This window comes from Cucurbita pepo, chromosome LG07, assembly GCF_002806865.2.
Source record: "Cucurbita pepo subsp. pepo cultivar mu-cu-16 chromosome LG07, ASM280686v2, whole genome shotgun sequence".
Taxonomy (NCBI): Eukaryota; Viridiplantae; Streptophyta; class Magnoliopsida; order Cucurbitales; family Cucurbitaceae; genus Cucurbita; species Cucurbita pepo.
This window is the reverse complement of record NC_036644.1, coordinates 6,797,671-6,820,479: the sequence shown is the minus strand read 5'-3', so window position 1 is coordinate 6,820,479 and position 22,809 is coordinate 6,797,671. Positions and strand designations below refer to the sequence as shown.

Below are 22,809 nucleotides of genomic sequence, written 5' to 3'. Positions count from 1 at the left end.
CCGAAAAATGCATTAGTGAGGGCTTGTAGTCACTGATGGAACGAGAGATAGGAGAGAGAACCACGTTTACGACCCAATTACTAGAACTGTTCAAATGACCCAAGAACCCGACCAATCGGGACTATGCAACCCAAACTATAAAGGTTCGATTGAGTTACATTTTTTTTTCCAGTTGGATTACGTTGAATTTTTGAAAAATCGAAAATTTGAGTCAATTCGCAGGTTAACATTTTTTTGGTCAGGTCAACCAGACCAACCCAACCCTACCTACCGTACTTCTAAGATTATTATGAAAATTAAGAATATTTGACGTTTCGAATTGAATTTAATGATGTTTTTACGACTCGTTAATATTTGATATTTACGGTTCGTAACATTTTAGTTATTAATATAACATGTATTATAGATAAGTAATTTTTTTAATTACAGTAAAATTCAACCAAACTCAAGAATAGAGGGATGAATTGTGAATTCTATTCAGGTTGTTTACATCACTGATCTAACCAACCCGAAATATTGGGTTAGTCCAAACTCGTGTACACTTCTACCAATTACGCTTACTGTGCAGCAACTCCGGCATCTCAACCGCGGCGGTCGGACATCGGGCAGCATCAGGCAGGTGGTTGGGCTACCGGTTGAAAACCAAACGAGGGTGAGGGAGAAAGATGAAAGAAGGCCAAAGTGAAGAGAGAGAAGAAGAGGGGTACGGGTAGTAACCGGTGAAATCCGGCGGAGAGATACTCGCACCGCCGTGGTTGGCCGGAATCCTGATCAAAAGAAGTTGCACAAAACCCATGTGGCCAAATATGGCATTAATAATAATGGTGAAAATGTTTGTTTAAGTGGCAATCATGCCATAAATATAAAAAACAAAAAAATGGAGGGCCCAAGTGCAATTATTATTATTTTTATAAGAATAATAATTAACAACAACTTTATGAACCACCAATCAAAAGAATTATACTTTAGGGTAGAACCTCAAATTTCCACATACTTTTGGGCATCAAACTAAATACCTAAAAGTTAGGATCATCTTTGCAAAAAAATAAAATACGAGAATTTGAAAGATTATATTTTTCACCGAGAATCTAACTCCCGTAATTCTCCGATAGGTATCTCCGCTTCATTTTTTATAAACTTCCTGCCTCACCGTGTATTTCGTATGACTAAACACATTTCCAAGTTAGTAAGTTGTACATAGTTAGCGGTGTTCATTTAACACGTGGGGAGCTGCCCCGAGCACGAAAAATGAGAAAGAGATTAGGGAGAGATTTTTTCTCGTTAATTAAAATGGGATAGGAGACGAGGATTATATTTTTCGTCCTTGCATACACACATATATATATTTATTTATTTGAAAATTGAGTTTTTAAAAAATAGGTTGAATATTATATTATATTTTTGTTTATAAAATATTATTAAATTTATTAATATAGTCTTTTAATATTATATTATATTTTTGTTTATAAAATATTATTAAATTTATTATTATCGTCTTTTAATATTATATTATATTTTTGTTTATAAAATATTATTAAATTTATTAAGATCGATTTACATTTTTTAATACAAATTATATTAAAAAATAGAAAATATTTCTTAAAATTCCCAAAAAAATTGATTTTTTTTTTTTTTTTCGCGTAGAAAATTAAATTTCCACGAATTTCCATTCCAATTCTTACCAGAGAAATTTTGCGAGAATGAGAATTGAAATAGGTCGCTGGGACGAGAAGGCTTCCACGTCCTCACCTGACTCTGTGGCTAAACATATTGAAACCCTAATATTCAATTATTAAAATAACCGAAGAAGCCCTAATATTACGCTTTAACTCAAAACTCATTTCCAACCTAAGCTCGCAGGATACATTGTTTTTCGAGTTAAATATCTAATCTTTATATCAACTATATAATACCCGAACTAGTTGAATTATATTCAAAGGCTAATTACTCACGGAACTCCCGGATCACTATGGCCGACTTTCGTCTCTGTGTCGACCAGTTGGTCTCATAGTCAGGCAGGCTTATACCATTACGCTCACGAGCCGAATCGTAGCTTGAGCCTACCTTTCGTACACCTCTGTTACTCATTAGGAGGCATCCACCCCAGATAAACTACCCACCTTGCAGTGTCCCGCCCCCCGAAAGAAACCTCGGTGCGGCGGTTAGGCATCCTTAGACGAAAGAGTGGTCTTTCAGGATTGGTCGTTGTGTGTCACCACCTCCCACCTATCCTACACATTCGATCAAGGTTGTCACTGTAAAGCTATAGTTAAGGTGCACGGGGTCTTACCGTCTAGCCGTTGGTACACCGCATCTTCACGGATAATTATATAAATTGTATTAATCATTCATCTCTATATTCCATCTCGATCCAACTTCAAAATATACTAAAGGGCGTTGGACGTCGGATCGAACAACAAAATTTTAGAAACACTTTAAGCATCAAAACCAAGTAGAATAGGCAAAAGGTAACATTTTTGATGAAAGAAGAACACAAATGGGAAGAAAAAGAAAGTGACAATCCACAAATTATTGCGAACTGTTTGAAGAGAATAAATTATTTTGTTCAACTGTTTAAATTCCTCTGCCTCCTCTGCCATAGGCTTCAGAAGAGACCAGAGGGAGCTCAAACTTTCTCTCTCTTCTCTCTCTCCTCTCTCTCTTGGAAGCGTTTTTTGGGTTTTAAGAACAATTCTTCCAAGTTTCAATTTAGTGGGGTTGAAGAAAGTGGCTTGTGGTGCTTGTTTTGCACTCATCAAGCTTTAATTTCAAGAGGGTTTTTCGGGTTTTTTTCTCTTTCTGACAATCTCTGCGCTAATTCTTCCAATTCACTCGATTCCGAATGTCATTTACACTTCAACGGATTCAATTCTCTTCCTCCGTAGCCTTTTCTCTTGAATCCACCCGATTTTAGTGCAAAAAACAGAGCGTTCACTCCAAATTTCGTGTTAGAAATGGAGAATTTCATCGGAAAACGTAAACCCACCATCAGCCTTTCGCTATTCACCGCCTTGTCCGGTTCATTCTCATCTGATAGAACGAAATCCCCTCGCGATTTTGAGAAGGGTGTTGTTGGATTAGGCATAGTAGCCGCCATGACCGATTCGGACAAGGTTCATGAAGCTTTTGTGTATTCGAAAGCGGCTTCTCCTAGGTCATGCTCGATTCCGATCGTTTCTTCGGCTAAACCTGCGGCGAATTTTAGAGGTGGGTTTAACCTAGAAAAGGAATCTGAGGTCGTTGATGAACTTTCTGAAAGTTATACTTGCATAACTTCACATTTTGGTAATCAAATGTTTGATAAGCGGGTTTACTTTAATGGTGAGCTTGAATTCATCACTGGCCGCTCTTCGAGTGTGGTGAGATCTGGGGTTTTTTCCACTTCCCCCATGAGTTTTGGTGTAGCAGAGAGAGGGTTTTGTGCTGCTGAATTTTTGAGCTCTTGCTATCTCTGTTGCAAGCAGCTTCATGGGCTTGATATCTTCATGTACAGGTAAATATCACCTCTGCCCTCCTTTTCTCCTTTGTTCTTGGTCTCTGTTGGTTGCCTGATTCGTGAAACAATGAGTCAATTTTTAGTTAAATCTATGGAAGAACATTGAAACATGAAAGGTTTTATATTCTCTGTAAGTTGTTGAATCATGGTAACTTGGAATCTTGTGTTGTTGAATGTTTTTGTTTCTTTGGTGTTGTCTGATTGTGATGATTTTCTCTTGGTTGATTCATTTATGATATAGGTTGAATGAATGATTTTGTTTTCTTAGTGAAGTTTTGGATGAGCGATTCATTGATTTTGTGAGATCCTCACCGGTTGGAGAGGAGAACGGAACATTCTTTATAAGGGTATGGAAACCTCTCCCCTTGTAGACGCGTTTTAAAAACCTTGAGGGTAAGTCCAAAGAGGACAATATCCGATAGCGGTGGGCTTGAGCAATTACAAATGGTATCAAAGTCAGACATCAGACGATGTGCCAGCGAGGAGGTTGAGCCTGAAAAGGGGGTGGACAAGAGGCAGTGTGCTAGCAAGGATGCTGGGCCCCAAAGGGGGTGGATTGTGAGATCCCACATCGGTTGGGGAGGAGAACGAAACATTCTTTTTAAGGGTATGGAAACCTTTCCTTAGTAGACTCGTTTTAAAAACCTCGAGGGGAAGCTCGGAAGGGAAAATCCAAAGAGGACAATATTTGCCACCATGAGCTTGGGCTATTACAGATTTCCTCATTCTTTTAGTTCATGAGATGACTCTTTAGGAGGGGTAAGCAAGTAGCTAGCACCGATGTGAGATCCCATATCGGTTGGGGAGGATAACGAAACATTCTTTATAAGGGTGTGAAAACCTCTCCTTAGCAGATGCATTTTAAAAACCTTGAAGAGAAGCCCGAAAGGGAAAGCCCCAAAGAGGACAATATCTGCTAGCGGTACGCTTGGGGCGTGTAGATTTTGGGGCTTTACGATAGGTTTCCATCCTTTTGGATAGTTTCTTTTCTAGTGCAACGATTTGTTGAATTACATAATTATTTTAGATTTGATGTGGCCTTGGAGTGGGGCCCTGTTTCTGGTATTTGTCAACATGATTGTGTTTGTTCCTAGATTGATATGATTGAGTTTGGTTATTGTCTCCCTTAGAACTTATGTCTGCATTACAATTCAGGTGTTTCATAAAGATGTTGTAGCTTATATGATAAAGAACTTACCGTCTTCTCGTATAGTTAAGTCGTTGGGGGTTAAAATGGTCCTTTTTTTGAAGTACAACGACTCGGGCGGGGTGGGGGTGGGGTCTATCTTTTGGAAGATAAGTTAAAGTTTTGATCAATAAAGCTACACTCGTGTCGGTGTTAAAATGGTTATTTTAAAATCGTGTTCTGTTCTTGTAAGAACTAAAGAACTTGCAGTTTGATGGTTGCAAGAGATGAGAGTAACTAAAGCTGCCATTAAATAGTTAAGAAGCAACTGAAAATATTTCTTTCAAGCCAAGGAGGAATGTGTTCGGTTACTGTGAGATCTCACATTAGTTGGAGCGGGAAACGAAGCATTCCTTATAAGGGTGTGGAAACCTCTCCCTAGTAGACACATTTTAAAACCGTGAGGCTAACGACGATATGTAACGGGTCAAAACGGACAATATTTGCTAGTGGTGGGCTTGGACAGTTACATATGGTATCAGAGCTAGACACCGGAATGGTGTGCCCGAGGGGGGTGGATTGTGAGATCTCACATCTATTGGAGAGGGGAACGAAGCATTCCTTGTAAGAATGTGGAAACCTCTCCCTAGTAGACGCGTTTTAAGACCGTGAGGCTGACGGCAATACGTAACGGGCCAAAGTGGACAATATCTACTAACGATAGGCTTGAGCTGTTACAGTTACGAATACCGTATACACAAATAAGTGGTATCACCTCTGAGATGCAATTCTTGGTTTAATCTCTTCTTTGCTTCAACTCTAAAAGTTTGGCTGTTTCTTTCCTTTCTTAATGAGGACTTAAGTGTTCATTTTAAGTTAGCTACAAGTGCACAACATCAGACAGCTATTATTCCTTTGTCTGGACATTATACTAATCTTTGAATAGTATATGACTTAATCGTGGGGCGATAATGTTGGCTCGACTCTTTCTTGGCTAATACTTCGAAGATACCTCCTCGAGTATCATCGCTTACATGGGTTTGTTTGATGTTTGGACTTCTATGCCCTTCAATAATCATAGAATTTCATGCTTGCTATGTAGAGAAAATCTTCCTCATCTTATTGTTGTTCTAATGATAACGATGATTCGTGTGGAAAGATCTGAATACTGAATAGCTGTTTCTTTTATCGATCGAAATATCTGAATCCTGAAGCTGTTTCTTTTGTTGATCGAAAGATTTGAATCCTGAATAACTCTTTCTTTTGTTAAGTAGAAAGATCTGAATCTTGAATAGCTGTTTCTTTTGTTGATCGAAAGATCTTAATCTTGAATAGTTGTTTCTTTTGTCGAGTGGAAAGATCTGAATTTTGAATACATGTTTCTTTTGTCGATCGAAAGATCTGAATCCTGAATAACTGTTTCTTTTGTTGATCGAAAGATCTGAATCCTGAATAGTTGTTTCTTTTGTTGATCGAAAGCTCTGAATCATGAATAGATGTTTCTTTTGTTGATCAAAATATCTGAATCCTGAATAACTGTTTCTTTTGTCGAGCGGAATTATCTGAATACTGAATACTTGTTTCTTTTGTCGATCGGAAGATCTAAATCCTGAATAACCGTTACTTTTGTCGATCGAAAGATCTGAATCCTAAATAACTGTTTCTTTTGTCGATCAAATTTTCACCACACAAGCGTTTTAACCAAGATATTTTCAGGGTTTCTTGTCATGTACTTCATGTGGTTGATATGAGATGACATGTGAATGAATATGAAACTTTAGCAATATGGTTGGCTTCCATCCAAGATTCTCATGAACTTGGAATCTTCTTTTTACCATGAGAATGACTTTGCCGTCTTCATTTCTGCAGAGGCGAAAAAGCGTTTTGCAGCGTCGAGTGCCGTGACAAACACATAAGAGGCGACGATTGCAGGGACAAATGCGGAGCGGAGGCCATGAAAGACTACTCGGCATCATCGCCTTGCTCGGTGACTGGTCCGCTCGCCTTGGCCTCGGGCGTAGTTGCAGCTTAGTAGGTAAAAGCAAAAGCACACAGAAACAAATTATAAATAGGTGATTGATGGAATGATAAGCAAAGAGTACAAATAAAGTAGTAGTGGGTAGCAAAGCCCTTGTAGAAAAGGCTTACAAATAAGATGGTTTGTATGATGCAAGTGTTATATAAAATGTATGAATTATGGGTCATATAATATGATAATGATATGATGTGATAAAAACTTTATTAGCTTACAATACCCATAATATTTGATATTCAACCTTATAATATTATACTAGATATCTTATATTATATTATACTATATGGTCGGGCTCTATTATATTGTCCCAACTTTTATTATTTGAAACGACGATTCATGAGTTTGGCGGTTTTTTACTTTAGCTCTTGGGCTCGAGCCTCAAAAAGGTTCATTTGTGGTTAATCTTTTAAATTGTTTTAAAATAATCATTTTAATCATGGTTGCTAGTTAGATCGTAATGGTGTAATATATGGATGATATGACTTTGAATATGTATGTAAAAGCCTGGATCCACCGTTAGTGGATATTGTCCTCCTTGGGCTTTCCCTTTCGGGCTTCCCCTCAAGGCTTTAAAACGCGTCTACTAGGGGAAAGTTTTCACACTCTTATAAATGGTGGTTTGTTCTTCTTCTCCTCCCCAACCAATGTGGGATATCACAATGTATGTATTTACACGATGTAGATATGTATGTATATACACTGTATCAGCTACTACTCTTAACACTGGTTTTATAGCTATTATCACGACGTCGTCATTTGTACACAAGTGCTTTACTTTTACCTGGAAAAAAAAAAATGAGAGTAACTAAAATCTTATAAAACTCACATATCAAACATTCACACGTCAAAATTCACAAGTCAATGCATTACTGACATTAGTAATAAACATTAAATATTCTTAATCTTTGTAATAATCTTAAAAAAATGTCAACCCACAAACCGACCTGTAACGACCTAGATCCACTGCTACCAGATATTATCCTTTTCGGGTTTTCCCTTCTTAGGGGAGGTTTCCACACTCTTATAAACGTGTTTTGTTCTCCTTCCCAACCAATATGGGACATCACATAACTTAAATTTTCAATTTTTCGAAAATTTAACCCAACCCAACTTTTATAGTTTGAATTAGATAGTCTAAATTGGTCGGATTATCAGGTCATAAGAACCCCCTAAAAAGTATACAAATATTTTACTGGTAAGATTTCCCGAACACCCAACACATAACTTGTAATCATCGGTCTTATGGCGAACAAAAAATTTTAACAATTAAAATTTTTTGGAAACAAAAAGAAAATAAGCTTTTTTAAAGTGTTGAGTAACTTAAACGTTATAATGATATCATTTCTTTGTTTAGAGATACTAAGTCCAATCGAGTCGGCAAGCTATGCATGTTGTTACCACCTACAAATGCATGTGAGTGTATTTTAATTTATTTGATCATATACTATACTAAATTTCATTACATTTATTAAAAAGAGATTACATATATATGATTGTACGGGTGTACTTGGGTTTGATTGTTCGGGTTGTATAATAAATAATGAACCTAATCGATTCATAAATTTTTTAAATTGGGTTGATTAAGGTTGTTCGAGTGGTTTATTCAATTTTTTTAATAAAAATAAAATGTTAGTTTGTAAAACATAAATATAAAGGTGTGGAAACTTTTCTATCGTAGACGTGTTTTAAAGTCTTGAGGGGAAGCCCGTAAGAGAGCCCAAAGAGGACAATATTTGCTAGCGGTGTGCTTGGGCCATTACAAATGGTATCAGAGCCAGACACGAGGCAATGTGCCAGTAAGGAGGTTGTTCCCCGAAGGGGGTAGACAAGAGGCGGTGTGCCAGTAATAACACGCTGGGCCCCGAAGGGAGAACTTACAATAAAAAATTTCAATTATTTGAACTCAATCCAACTCAAATAAGTTCAATTAATAAAAAAAACATTTGCTATAATATCATGTAATAATTGATGTTTGATACAAAGTTCGAGTCCTAAGATGACCTTTTGTTATGAAACTCTTGGATTTGATTTAACAACTTTGTCGAAGAATAAGATCTTTAGAACGATTAAGAATAAATCTAAAGGAAAGTCTTGGAACGGATTACCTTGACGATCAAGATCAAGAGTAAAGAAAACTTGTTTTTAAACTCATGATTCGAATCATTCCACAATATAGCTTAATCAAGACTACTTGAATGACTCTAACATGCAAATCTAAACACAGGAACAAGCCCAAGAAGCATAATATGCAACTTTCATTTTAATACAAAAAATCTTCGAACTAAAGCAACATGTATGAATCTTGTCATCCATCCTGAAATCTTTGTGGCATGATTAAGACAACTCATTTCATCATTTGATATCAGAGCTTTCCCTTGTGTTGATTGATCCTTATCATACCCACCAACTATCACCCGTTATAAACGTCAAATATTCTTAATTCTCATAACAATCTTAAAAGGCAGAGATAAGTTGGCCTGTGAACCCTATTTTAACCCGATCAAATCGAATCAAATTTTTCGATTTTTCAAAAAACCCAATTCAACCAAAACCGAAAAAAACCAAACCCAACCCTCAAATTTTTCGATTTTTCAAAAAACCCAATTCAACCAAAACCGAAAAAAACCAAACCCAACCCAACCCTCAAATTTTTCTATTTTTCAAAAAACCCAATTCAACCAAAACCGAGAAAAATCAAACCCAACCCACAATTTGTGTTAGTCAAACACGACTCTCCACAATGGTATGATATTGTTCTGCTTTGAGCATAAGCTCTCATGTCTTTGTTTTGGGCTTCCCCAAAAGACCTCACACCAATGGAGATAGTACTCTTTGATTATAAACTCATGATCATTCCCTAAAGTAGTCGATGTGAGACTTTCATCATCCAACAATTTGAAGTGCATAATCCGAATCGTTCGAGTCATACGAACACCTCTATTACCCGACGATCTTTTGGACGATCTTTCTCGTGGCTTTGTTGCTTCAATCTTGGGTAAATCAAATAAGGAAAGTGGGGTTGTTTTGTTCATTCTTTGGCACTACTCTCTCTTTTTGCTATCAATAATTAACATGAACCACTCATGTTTATCACGGCGGAGCTCATCATCAACCCCTTCCACCATATCTATATGAACCCATCTCTCAACTAAACCATCTTCATCTCTTTCTCTATTACCATGGCGCATTCAACAACAAAGTTAGCATTCCTTAGCTTAGTTTCTCTACTACTTTTGGGGTTGCTCACCAAGTTCTTGTTCATCTCCTTAAACATCCTTCTAATCACTCTTTCCATTGCTTTTGTCTTTGCTATCATACTCTTCTCCAATTCCTCCAACACTCCTCCTGGTCCTCTCCCTATCCCTATCTTCGGGAACTGGCTCCAAGTCGGGAACGACCTCAACCATCGTGTTCTTGCGTCGTTAGCGCAAAAATATGGCTCGGTGTTCCGACTCAAACTCGGCTACAAGAATCTAGTCGTGGTGTCTGATGTTGAGCTTGCTAGACAAGTTCTTCATGCTCAAGGTGCGGAGTTTGGCTCTCGTCCTCGGAATGTCGTCTTCGACGTTTTCACTAGTAATGGACAAGATATGGTGTTTACGATTTATGGTGAGCATTGGCGTAAAATGCGTAGAATCATGACACAACCACTTTTTACGAACAATGTTGTGCATACCTATAGTGGTACGTGGGAGGAAGAAATGGATTTGGTTGTTCGTGATCTTAAGAATAACTCGAAGGTGAGATTCGAAGGGTTAGTCATAAGAAAGCCGTTGCAATTGATGATGTACAATATCATGTATCGAATGATGTTTGATTCGAAGTTTGAATCTCAAGACGATCCTTTATACATTGAGGTGACTCGATTGAACTCGGAAAGAATGCGATTGGCACAAAGTTCGGAATATAATTATGGAGATTTCATTCCTTTCCTCAAACCCTTTTTGAGGGGTTACTTGAACAAGTGCAAGGAGTTGAGAAATGAGAGGTTGGCATTTTTCAACGTTAACTATGTTGAGAAAAGAAGGTACGTAGTATTGTCATCTTTGAACTTTTTAATCCTAAAGTAATGCATAACACAACACTAATGAAAAATAGGTGTGATATCCCACATTGTTTGGGGAGGAGAACAAAACATCTTTTATAAGGGTGTGGAAACTCTCTCTAGCAGATGCATTTAAAAAATCTTGAGGGGAAGCCCGAAAGAGGAAGCCAAAGAGGACAATATTTGCTAGCGATGTGCCTAAGCCGTTACAAATGGTATCAGAGCTAGACACCGAACGATGTGCCAGCGAGGAGGTTGTTCCCCGAAGGGGATAGACAGGAGGTGGTGTGCTAGTAAGGACATTGGGCCCTGAAGAGGGTGGATTTGGTGGGGTCCCACATTGATTAGAGAAAGGAATGAGTGTCAGCAAGGACACTGGGCCCTGAAAAGGGGTGGATTGAGATATCTCACATTGGTTGGGAGGAGAACGAAACACCCTTTATAAAGGTGTGGAAACCTCTCCCTCGGGAGTAGAGGGGAGGAGAACGAAATACCCTTTATAAGGGTGTGGAAACCTCTCCCTCGAGGGTAGAGGGGAGGATAACGAAATACCCTTTATAAGGGTGTGGAAACCTCTCCCTCCCTCGGGGGTAGACACGAGGCAATGTGCCAGTGTGGAAACCTCTCCCTCAGGGGTAGAGGGGAGGATAACGAAACACCCTTTATAAGGGCGTGGAAACCTCACCCTCGAGGGTAGAGGGGAGGATAACGAAACACCCTTTATAAGGGCGTGGAAACCTCTCCCTCTGGGGTAGACATGAGGCGATGTGCTAGTAAGGACGTTGGGCCCCGAAGGGGGGTGGATTTGGTGGGAGTCCCACATCGATCGGAGAAAGGAACGAGTGTCAGCGAGGACGTTGGGCCCCGAAGAGAGTGGATTTGGTGGGTGTCCCACATCGATCGAAGAAAAGAATGAGTGTCAGCAAGGACGTTGGGCCCTGAAGGGGGGTGGATTGTGATATCCCACATTAGTTAGGGAGGAGAACGAAACACCCTTTATAAGCCGTTACAATATGTGATCACTAGAACTAGTTCAATCAACAAATTTTTTTTTTTCATTTTGACAGAAAAATTATGGAAGCTAACGGAGACGAGCACAAAACAAGTTGCGCCATAGATCATATTATAAACGCTCAACTAAAAGGAGAAATTAGTGAAGAAAATGTTCTATACATCATAGAAAACATCAACGTTGCAGCAATACAGACAACACTTAGATCAATGGAGTGGTTAATAGTCGAGTTGGTGAACCATCCAACCGTTCAGCAAAAAATTCGAGACGAACTCTCAACAGTCTTAAAAGAAATGAAAGTCACACCATCGAACTTACATGAGTTACCCTATCTACAAGCCGTAGTGAAAGAGACATTGAGACTACGCATACCGGTACCATTATTAGTACCACATATGAACTTAAAAGAAGCCAAGCTTGGAGGCTACACAATTCCAAAGGAGTCTAAGGTGATGGTGAATGCATGGTGGTTGGGCAATAACCCGGCATGGTGGAAAAATCCAGAAGAGTTCAGGCCAGAGAGGTTCCTTCAAGAAGAAAGTAGCACAGAAGTTACAGTAGGAGGTAACGTCGACTTTCGACTCGTACCATTTGGCGTCGGAAGGAGAAGTTGCCCCGGGATCGTTGTGGCAATGCCAATCTTGGGAATGTTCATTGCTAAGTTGGTAACCAATTTTGAAATGAAGCCTCCAAATGGGATGGAGAAGATTGATGTGCAAGAAAAAGGAGGGCCATTTAGTTTGTATATTGCAAACCCGTCGACCGTGGCATTCGAACCTATAAGTGTTTAGTCGGGTCGAACCGACCACAAAATAATAATAATAAATAAATAAATAGAACAAAAAAGTTGTTCCTCGAGAAGTATCATTGTCCATTTACACCTACATCTCACTCTTTCGAGTTTTGTATAACTCGAGCATAATGCAACCCTTTTCTAAATGCAACATTGTTTGGTTAACTTTATAAGAACTGTTTCGTTCTCTTTACCTTTGGAAGGAATGCACGTCTACTAGGGAAATGTTTCTATACCTTTATAAGAAATGTTTCGTTCCCTCACCTTTATAAGGAATGCACAGGAGAGGTTTCCACACCTTTATAAAGAATGTTTCGTTCCCTTCTCCACCGATGTGGGATCTTCCCAACATTTTCACTGGCACACCACTTGGTGTCTGACTCTGATACCATTTGTAACAGCCCAAACCCACCACTAGTAAATATTGTCCACTTTGGCCTAGTACGTATCGCCATTAGCCTCACGATTTTAAAATGCATCTATTAGAGAGACGTTTCTACACTTCTATAAGAAATGCATCACTTCCCTCTCCAACCGACGTGGGATCTCACAAAATTAGAAGACCTCTTAAAAAACAAATCAAATGATCGAAGCTCAAGACATGATCCTCGTAGAAAAAAAATTGCATATAAGCCATTTCTCATTAGACTAGGAAAGAAAACCTGCACATCTTTTCTAATTTACAAGCAAAATCTAAGGATACGAAGTTTCATACTTTTGCTAGCTAAACTACATCACAATAATACAACAACATTACGGCGTGGCAAACAAGATCAGCTCTTGTTACAACAATGGCAACGCTATCATAAACTATATAATATCACATCGGTGAATAATATACCACCTTCCACGACAAGACAACTCCAACCCAGATGAACCTTCACTTTTCTCTCCACTTCAACTTCTTCTCAACTATGCTTCTAAAGTTGTCTTAGGCTAAGAGTTTCAAGAAAATTTAACCAGACAATGACTAAGCTATTGCTGAGTGAGTGTTGGTTGCCTATAATATCTCCTCCATTGCTAACAGGGAATCGTAGCCGTAGTGATATATGAAGCTATGAACTTTGAGCTAAGAGTTATAAGAATCAGTTACCAATAGAAGGGAATGTCAGCATTTAGGCTGTGTGTTTAAGCGTTTCCACCATCTGAGCTACTGCAGGCTTGGTTAGGTAGGCCACCGTTGCCAAAATCTCCATCCAAGCTCATTTGTTGGACTTCTTGTGGGGAGAGGATCTTGATGCTTCGTACGCAGTTCACAAAGTCCCTGAAAGTTTGAACAAGGATAATGATTATGAGCTTGTAAGAATAAGCTCGGAAGGAGTCTATCAGTGGCAAATTAAGGGGGATGATCGTGAGTTTATAAGTAAGGAATACATCTCTATTGGTATGAGACATTTTGGGGAAACTAAAAGCAAAACACGAGAGCTTATGCTAAAAGTGGACAGTATTATACCATTGTGGAGAGTCGTGATTCCTAACACTATGAAATGCAGACTGTGAGATCCCACCTCGGTTGGGGAGGAGAACTAGACATTTTCTATAAGGGTGTGGAAACCTCTCCCTAGTAGATGCATTTTAAAAATCTTGAGAGGAAGCGGAAAAAAGAAAGGTTAAAGAGGACAATATCTACTAACGGTGGGCTTGGGCTGTTACAGATTTCCTCTATTTGTTCATGAGATGACTCTTTAGAAGCTGTAAGCAAGTAGCTAGCACTGATGTGAGATCCCACATCGGTTGAGGAGGAGAACGAAACGTTCTTTTATAAGGGTGTGGAAACCTCTCCCTAGCAGACGTGTTTTAAAAACCTTGAAGGGAAGCCCGGAAGGGAAAGCCTAAAGAGGACAATATTTGCTAACAGTGGGCTTGGGTGGTTACAAATTTCCTCATTCTATTTGTTCATGAGATGACTCTTTAGGAGCTGTAAGCAAGTAGCTAGCACTGATATGAGATCCCACATTGGTTGAGGAGGAGAACGAAATAAATATAAGGGTGTGGAAATCTCTCCCTAGCAAACGCGTTTTAAAAACCTTGAGGGGAAGCCCAAAAGGGAAAACCCAAAAAGGACAATATCTACTAGCGGTGGCCTTGGGCTGTTACACAGACATTTATAATGAAAGATGCAAATAAAAGACTTACTCCCAAGGGTCGTCGCCTACGAGTAAAACATCGTTTTCATGATCCACATAAACAAGTTTCCAGCCTATCTTTTGCCTGTCTTCCAATTGCCCCTCGATACCGAACCGACGGGCAAGATCTTGTTTAAGCTCATCGTAGCCCGAGTAGCGAGTAATATCAATAGATCTCCCAACAGCTCCACGTTTGTACACCTTCAATAATCAAAACAAGCAAGTTAGACAACATGGAGAATCAAAAAGGAAATGACATCGGCATTTTATATGTACCTTGGTATAGGTTCGCATACGTTGAAAAGGAGGTGGAGGGGCCCATTGGTTTCTATTTAAGAAGGAACTGTCGTTTATAGTTGAATCCATGGAGTTGAATGTCATGTCTGGAATACCAAATGATTGTGAAACTATAGAAGAAGAGATTTCCTGTTGAGGATCTTTCTGTGCGTCATATGTGGCAAGCATGTCTCCAGAAGAGAAATTATTGGAGAAATCCTTCCCCAACCCTCCAATGCCTTTGTTCATCAAAGGATCTGAATTTAAATGTGCTACCAATTGTCCATCAACATTAGTCCCATAAGGAATGTTATGAAGATCCGTTGGTGGCTCCAAATCCTGTGAACCATCTCTAAACAACATAGGCTGTGAGTTGAAAGACATTATATTATTCTGCTGCAGCTGAGCATCATTCTGAGAAAGACAAGCCGACGTTGTCGACGACGACGTGTCCAAGAACTCAGTCTGTGGAACAGCACCGGTCAAGAAGGTTTGTTGTGTCAAAACTCCATGGCTTTGATTCTTGGAGATATTCAGTGAAGGTTTAACAGCAGCCTTGTGTGGTATGTTTTTAACCAAGTTGGCATTTGGTGATATGCTATCCAAGGTGTTGGTACTGAATATTGTAGCAGCAGATTGAGCAACATCGTCGACTAATCCGGTGGTTCGATGTAGGCGTCCGTTCGTTACAGGTTGAACCAAACTTGGAGAGTTGTTTGTGGAAGGAGATGTGGAGCATGATGGTATGTCATCAGTGATTCCAGATTGACCTGCCCCTGCTGCTCCTGTTATTACACTACTAGTAGCTGCAGAGAACTGATTGTTATGTCCCATTGGCCTAGACATATCATGAGGCTGTTGCTGTAACTGCGGAAATTTTGGCTGCAAATGCTGATTTGAGCTATGGCTCTTTGGTGCCTGCTGTGCTGATGGAGGAGGGCCTGCAGCTGGGGCAGAGTGAGGTACATCCATCGTTTGGTTAGTCGACATGGATATTGAAAAGCTCTGCTGTTCCGGGAGTTGGGCAAGTTGAGCAGGCTGAAGAACAGACTGCTGAGCCAAAAGTGATTGCTGCTGTTGCTGAAACTTTTGCAACATCTGCATTTGAATCTGATTATCAGACATTTGCAACGGATGATTCGACTGATCCGGGATCGGTGGCTGGTTCATATTCTGCTGTTGATTCTGCCCCAAAATTTGCTGATGCTGCTGCATTAGCATGTTCTGAGGGAGGCTTCTTTGAAGCTGCTGGTTTTGCAAAGAGGTTTGCTGCTGTAAGATCCCATTAGCATGAGGCTGCTGCATTATTTGAGACTGAATCTGGCTCGTGACGACATTCTGCCGTGTCTGCTGAGAGATATCATCGAACTGTTGTGGTGGCTGCACAACGGATGCCATTGAGTTCATAGTCGATGGTATCTTAGGTAGCTGATCTAACTGTTGAGCTTGAGGAAGTAGCCTTTGTGCATTGAACTGTATGTTATTCGATTGAGGATTTTGTGCATTCGACATGCCAAGTTGTCGAGAAATATCGACTCCGCCGAGGTTCGGAAGCATAGATCCAGAAAATGAATGCATATAATTTGGCTGCATATTAGAGAGTGAAGGGTTTTGCATATTCATCCATTGAACTAAGTTTAGGCCGGGATATCCCTGCGGATCTTTCATGCAGAAATCATCACCAAACATTGTTCTTTTAAATATGCTATCCAAATCAGAGGACTCATCATCTGCAAGTGAAAATATGGGTCAGATATGGATCATCTAGTTCATGAAGGGCACTAATATCCCTTTTAAACAGCTTTGTAATGATGTACTAAGTAATGTACCTGGCATTCCTGGTTGTCTTGGACGTTTTGATCTAAAGAAAGGAGGTGGGCAAATGAAAAAGGGAGCAATAACCGGTTCGATCTCCCATATCGAGACTCGGTTTCGTCGTTCTCCTCCTGTCGACTCGTCCCACCCGACCTAATCAAGGATACACTATGCATTAAAAATGCCCCAAACTGTGTAGGTAATCATTTTTTAAGGATGCAAAGATGGGGAACAAAGTGGATATCAAACCTGTAGATTACGCCATTGTGAGCCCTTCCATCTGACAGGATCAAGATCACTTATACCTGTGATAGTGCCCATATACCTGCAGAGAAGATGATTTTCAATGCAGGAACTGAAACATATTATGATAAACCAAAGAGGAGTATTGAGCCTATAACATAAATCCACTTCTGCTTTGGATGCAATTAAAAGCAAAAACATTTCTTGATTCATACAGAAAAATTTATTTCTCAAAAGTTTTTTAGTTTTTTGGCAAATGATCACAAACAGATACAAATCAGTGTATATCATCAATGTTGCTGTGAGATTCCATGTCGGTTGAAGAGGGGAACGAAACGTTCTATTCTTTATAAAGGTGTGGAACCTCTCCCTAGTAGACGCGTTTGGGAAGCTCGAAAGGGAAAGTCCAAAGAGGACAATATCTACTAGCGGTGAGCTTGGACTGTTACGAATGGTATCAAGGCCAGACACTGGGCGATGTACCAGTGAGGAGGTTGAACCCCAAAGGGGGTGGACACCAGGCAGTGTGTCAGCAAAGATGCTAGGCCATAAAGGGGAGTGGATTGGGGGGTCCCACGTCGATTGGAGAAGGATACGAGTGCCAGCGAGGACGCTGAGCCTCAAATGGGGGTGGATTGTGAGATCCCACATCGGTTAGAGAAGGGAACAAAGCATTCTTTAGAAGGGTGTGAAAACCTCTCCCTAGCAGACGCGTTTTATAATCTTGAGAGAAAGCCCGAAAAAAAAAACCCAAAGAGAACAATATCAGCTAGCGGTGGGTTTCGGCTGTTACATTCATCATCTCAATAAGTTTGTTTATTCTCTTTTTCAGTATAATGTTTCATCTAAAACCGGAAAATCCATTACATCTACCTTCTCGTTCCAGACTCTTCAGTCTCGAACATCATTCGGAAGCGCATACCGAGCGATATTTGGTTCGCAGACACCGCCTTGTAGTATTTGGCTAGAGGAATGACAAATTCTGAAGGACTTGCCCTGCATTACAAGGAAAGTGCATTTGAATACTCAGACTACTTTAATTCATAAGGAAACACCAATAAAAGATGCAACTGACACAAACCTTGGGTTGTAAAAGACAGTAAAAGGGCTGTTGTTTGCAGCAGCATGGGCGGCAGCTGCAAGAATACCAATGTGCATACTATCACTCGACAAAACCGATGACGACAAGTTTGTCGGTTGCCTATTCGCTCGCCTAATGCCCAATAGAAGCTGTTGTTTTTCATCTCTGTTCAAGACCAAACTATGTAAGTTAATGATCATAGACATGGACTTTTTTCCGACAAGTAACACCAAGACATGTCATTACCTTATGAACAAAACTGAATCACCAGCTAGAAGTCTCTTGCCACTAACAAATAAGCTCCATCCGGTTGTCAGCAAATGTCGTTTCGGTTGACCTGTAATGATGAAAAAGGAGGCAAACCAATGCTTAGAGAACGATTCGAGGACGTTTCCGTACAAGATATAAGCTCGAACACATGCTTCGAAATGATTAGTCAACGTTATGTACCTCGGTATATGTGACGGAAAGTCCATACAGTATCATGTAGATCCTTAGCAACAAGCTCTTGTGCAGGTGGTTGCATTGAGAAATCCTAGCAAGGGCATAAACAGTATTACACTTTGAGATTGACATAAAAGAAGATGAATAACATGGCAAAAATAAGCAAAAAGGTTGCTCACAAGAGGGGGGAAGATCTTGTCAGCAGCACGGCGTGGCACGGAGAACCCCCCATGAGTGCTTGTGTCACTTGCAGTCAATGTTTTACAGAAGAACTCTGGTTGAGGCTTATTAGACTTGAGAGCTAGATCAGATCTCAACAATGCATCCTTGTCAAACTGCAAAGTAAGACGTCAAGAAAGTGAGTTTGTATTACCAATTCAGTACTATTTACTTCTTTTTTTGCTTTTACTTCATATCCGTGAATGTCCAAGCCTATTTGTGCATACCTCGATTATTTTAATGAGATAACTGCTTGACCCTACCTATAACGGCCCAAGTCCACCGCTAACAAATATTGTCCTCCTTGGACTTCCCTTCAAGGTTTTTAAAACACGTCTGCTAGGGAGAGAGTTACACACCCTTATAAAGAATGCTTTGTTTTCCTCCCCAACTTATGTGGGACCCCCCAATCCACCACCTTCGTGGCCCAGCGTCCTTGCTAGCATACTGCCTCACCCCCTTCGTTCTCCTCCCCAACTTATTTGAGACCCCCCACAATCCACCCCTTCGAGGCCCACCGTCTTTGCTAGCACACTACCTCACCCCCTTTGTTCTCCTCCCCAACCTATGTGGGGCCCCCCAATCCACCCCACTTCGAGACCCAGTGTCCTTGCTAGAACATTGTCTCACCCCCTTCGAGGCTCAACCTCCTCACTGGCACATCATCTAATGTTCGACTCTAATACCATTTGTGACGCCCCAAGCCCTGGCTCTGATACCATTTGTAAAAGCCTCCAATCCACCCCTTTGTGGCCCAATGTCCTTGCTAGCATACTGCCTCACCCCCTTCGTTCTCCTCCCCAACTTATGTGAGACCCCCGAATCCATCCCCTTCGAGACCTAGCATCTTTGCTAGCACACTACCTCACCCCCTTCGTTCTCCTCCCCAACCTATGTGGGCCCCCCAATCCACCCCACTTCGAGACCCAGTATCCTTGATAGAACATTGTCTCACCCCCTTCAGGGATCAACCTCCTTATTGGCACATCATCTAGTGTTCGGCTCTGATACCATTTGTGATGATCCAAGCCCGGGCTCTGATACCATTTGTAACAGCCCAAGCTCACCACTAGGGGCTTTCTCTTTCAGGCTTCCTCTCAAGGTTTTTAAAACGTATCTACTAGGGAGAGATTTTTACACCTTTATAAAGAATGCTTCGTTCTCCTCCCAACCTCCCAAACGAATGTGGGATCTCACACTACCATATTTTGTTGCCCTGGCAACTCATAGGGCATTAAATTCAAGGTAGGAGGTAGGAGGGTGGGTAACTATGACTTGACTCCATTCTCTCCCGCTCCTCCGCTCCTGACCTTTATTGAACACTAGGCCAACCCATGACGATTCTAAACATCATGTACTTTCTCCCTGTTTGTAGATAACTAAAGTATCAAATGCTCCACCCCACTAATCCCTAAGGCGACCTGCTCGCCCTCGATCTCTAGTAGCAGAGGTTCGAACTCGGGACCTAATCCTCACCAACAGAGCACCCCATGAAGCCATCAAAAACATGAAAATTGACAGAATGAAAATCTTGCAAGAAAACAGAGTTAGGTGCTTACAGAAGGAACTGGTTGTAGTGTCATTTGAGCATATACTTCATCAGTTTCTGGGTCAGCCTACAAATATCAAAGAACAAAGTTCAACAAAACAGAAACAAACCCACAAATTTAAACGCACCAGAAACCAAGACAGTGGCTGCATCCATACATGTAATGTTACATTATGAAGCAGACATAGTAACTTAGAAGGAAGATTAGGATAGTTTGGGATTTGAGCATCCACATCTTTCTTTAAAGATGCTGCAACCTGAAATTACAAATTTCACCAATTAGTTGCCAAATATTTACTCAAGAAATTAATGTAAAATACAGAAATATTTAAATAATAAAAAAAATTAAGCTAAAAAATATTTTTTTAATATAAAAGAAAAATAATTTTTAAAAATAGAACTGGAAAAAAAAAAAAAAAGACAAAAATAATTTTAATAAATGAAGCTAAGGAAGGACATAGGGCATTAATTAATCCCATGTGTAAAATTGAAGGTAAAAATTCCAATGGTTAAATGAAGGATATAATAATAAAATAATAAAATTAAAAATTAAAAAAAAAAAAGTAATAAAAGTAACATACAAAAACGGCGCATAATAGCAAAATAATGGCGGAGTGTGAAAGAAAAAGGGGGAAAAGAGAGAGGCGGCGCCGCCGCAGCGGCCGACCTGTTCGCTGTGGCCCTGAGGGAAATACACTACGTGGTAACCGGCCGGCGGTAGGTTCACCAGTGGACCGGCGCACGCTTGCCATAACTCCGGATTTATGATCTTCTTCTCCAATCCACCTGCAATTCACCATCTGTCAGTCGCGCATTCACTGTTTTACGGTATGTCAGATACAGAATCGATTATTTTGGTTTTTTAGTTATTCTGTTTGTTCTAGGGAAAAACGAGGGGGAATTAATGGAATTGTTGAGGTTTTTGGAGGATTTCGTAAGAAATTGGTGGTTTAATCGTTTCTAGAATTGTAGTTTGTAGATTTGTTAGAGTTTGATTGGAATTAAGGTGGAGAGAGGATCTAGGGCAGTTCTTGAAGGTTTCTGAAGAGAAATCGCTGATCTCTATGGATTTTCGGACTGTAACGAGTAAATTTCTTTAGACTTCGATCTAAATTAAGTTCGAGTTCAGGAAGGTTTCCAAAAATAAAATGCCAATCTCTGATTATACGAACTGTATCGAGTAATTTTGGCGAGAGTTCGACTGAAATTAAGCTCGATGAACAATTTACGGAACTTCTTGAAGGATTCGGAAAAAAAAAATCAAAATCAAAATCTCTCAGGTTCATCTAATCGTAACGAGCAAGTTTCCGAGAGTTCAATTGAAAAATGAACTTACGGAAGTTTTGGAAAACGAAAAAGCTCATAATCGCTCTGAAATCGAAGAGATTAAGCTCGAAATTGAACGGAGGAGGAAGATTAGGATTTACGAATTTCACTGTGTGATTTTGTTTGTTTGAGAGAGATAGAGATAGAGAGTACCTTCGCAGGAATTAGGCGCGGCGGCGGAGGAGGCGACACCGTTCGCCGGCGTCTTCATTGTTCTCCGCCGTACTTAGGGCTCCTCAAGCGATTGAATAGTTGTTAAAAAAAAAAAAACCAAAACCAAACCGCAAAATCTCACTGGTTCATATTCTCCAACGAAAAGGAAATCTCCAGTAGCGTAAAGAAAAACACAACAGATCGAAGAACCAAAAAGTTGTGGAGAAAGTCAGCTTTAATCACACACACACTCTGCAACCAACCGGATCAGCTCCCGAAAAAAACACCAAAACACAAAGCCCAAAGAGAAACAAAAGAAAGAGGAAAGTGCCTCAAATTTTCACAGAAAGAGGTCAAGAACAGTAAAACTCTCCGGCAATGGATTCCGGCAAAGTAGCCGGAAAATGAAATCTGAAAAAACAAAGAGGAGACAAAGAAGAAAAGGAAGGATTTGGTTATGGTATGTGCTTAGTAACAGAGAGACCAAATGCTGAAGCAGTGTTCCCTATCTTCCCCTACAATGAAACACCACAGAGCTTGCTTTCTCCTTCCCAATGTCAAACCAGAGAGAGAGAGAGAGATAGAGAGAGAGCAAAAAACACACTTTTTCGTTTTCTCTCTCCTCCAAATTAAATCAACACTTTCTCTCTCAACTGCTTTTTTTCTTTGTTTATGTCTCTATTCTTCAGCTTGCTTTCCTTCTGGGTCCTTGAAAATGGCAATCTTTTTTTTTTTTTTTTTTTTTTTTTTTTTTTTTTTTTTTNTTTTTTTTTTTTTTTTTTTTTTTTTTTTTTTTTTTTTTTGTAAGATTCACACCTTAATCATGGTTAATCTTTTGTTCAAGAACTGTTTGCTTAATTCCCAAAATGCCCTTCCATCATAATCAACCAGCCCACTAGGAAAAAATTTTAAAATAAAAATAAAAATTAATAAGACAGCATCATGTGCTAATTTTTGCCCATTTTCTTGACTATCACCGTCTGCAACCGCCTCATCCACTAGTAGATATTGTTTTTTTTTTTTGCTTTCTCTTTCGAGCATAACCTTAAGGGTGTTTTGTTCTCCTCTCC

General features: G+C 39.9%; 3 protein-coding genes across 3 annotated transcripts; 2 read left to right on the top strand and 1 right to left on the bottom strand.

The window, feature by feature from the left end:
- The first annotated feature begins 2,568 nt into the window (after positions 1-2,568).
- On the top strand, positions 2,569-6,897 carry LOC111798702. The gene is made up of 2 exons (XM_023682007.1): positions 2,569-3,493; positions 6,492-6,897. The coding sequence occupies exons 1-2, from the start codon at positions 2,955-2,957 to the stop codon at positions 6,652-6,654; spliced, it is 702 nt and encodes a 233-aa protein (XP_023537775.1). The 5' UTR covers positions 2,569-2,954; the 3' UTR covers positions 6,655-6,897.
- Positions 6,898-9,804: 2,907 nt separating this feature from the next.
- On the top strand, positions 9,805-12,653 carry LOC111798236 (cytochrome P450 CYP73A100-like). The gene is made up of 2 exons (XM_023681263.1): positions 9,805-10,684; positions 11,770-12,653. Exons 1-2 carry the CDS (start codon positions 9,837-9,839, stop codon positions 12,503-12,505), a joined length of 1,584 nt encoding a protein of 527 aa, XP_023537031.1. The 5' UTR covers positions 9,805-9,836; the 3' UTR covers positions 12,506-12,653.
- A 465-nt stretch (positions 12,654-13,118) lies between these two features.
- Positions 13,119-22,446, bottom strand: LOC111798449 (auxin response factor 19-like). The gene is made up of 14 exons (XM_023681601.1): positions 21,740-22,446; positions 20,928-21,046; positions 20,419-20,517; positions 20,271-20,327; positions 18,672-18,827; positions 18,499-18,583; positions 18,295-18,385; positions 18,049-18,213; positions 17,841-17,963; positions 16,974-17,049; positions 16,739-16,877; positions 14,910-16,639; positions 14,644-14,834; positions 13,119-13,771 (listed from the first exon to the last, which is right to left on the bottom strand). The coding sequence occupies exons 1-14, from the start codon at positions 21,795-21,797 to the stop codon at positions 13,636-13,638; spliced, it is 3,225 nt and encodes a 1,074-aa protein (XP_023537369.1). The 5' UTR covers positions 21,798-22,446; the 3' UTR covers positions 13,119-13,635.
- Between the last annotated feature and the right edge of the window lie 363 nt (positions 22,447-22,809).

What these genes read in the sequence shown, in the direction of transcription:
- LOC111798702 (XM_023682007.1), top strand. Translation starts at nt 2,955, where the DNA reads ATGGAGAATTTCATCGGAAAACGTAAACCCACCATCAGCCTTTCGCTA. An exon ending in CTTGATATCTTCATGTACAG is followed by an intron (nt 3,494 to 6,491) that starts GTAAATATCACC and finishes TCATTTCTGCAG; the next exon opens with AGGCGAAAAAGCGTTTTGCA.
- LOC111798449 (XM_023681601.1), bottom strand. Translation starts at nt 21,797, where the DNA reads ATGAAGACGCCGGCGAACGGTGTCGCCTCCTCCGCCGCCGCGCCTAAT. An exon ending in TTTCCGTCACATATACCGAG is followed by an intron (nt 18,386 to 18,498) that starts GTACATAACGTT and finishes TCATCATTACAG; the next exon opens with GTCAACCGAAACGACATTTG. An exon ending in ACTGTCTTTTACAACCCAAG is followed by an intron (nt 17,964 to 18,048) that starts GTTTGTGTCAGT and finishes CTTGTAATGCAG; the next exon opens with GGCAAGTCCTTCAGAATTTG.
- LOC111798236 (XM_023681263.1), top strand. Translation starts at nt 9,837, where the DNA reads ATGGCGCATTCAACAACAAAGTTAGCATTCCTTAGCTTAGTTTCTCTA. An exon ending in AACTATGTTGAGAAAAGAAG is followed by an intron (nt 10,685 to 11,769) that starts GTACGTAGTATT and finishes TCATTTTGACAG; the next exon opens with AAAAATTATGGAAGCTAACG.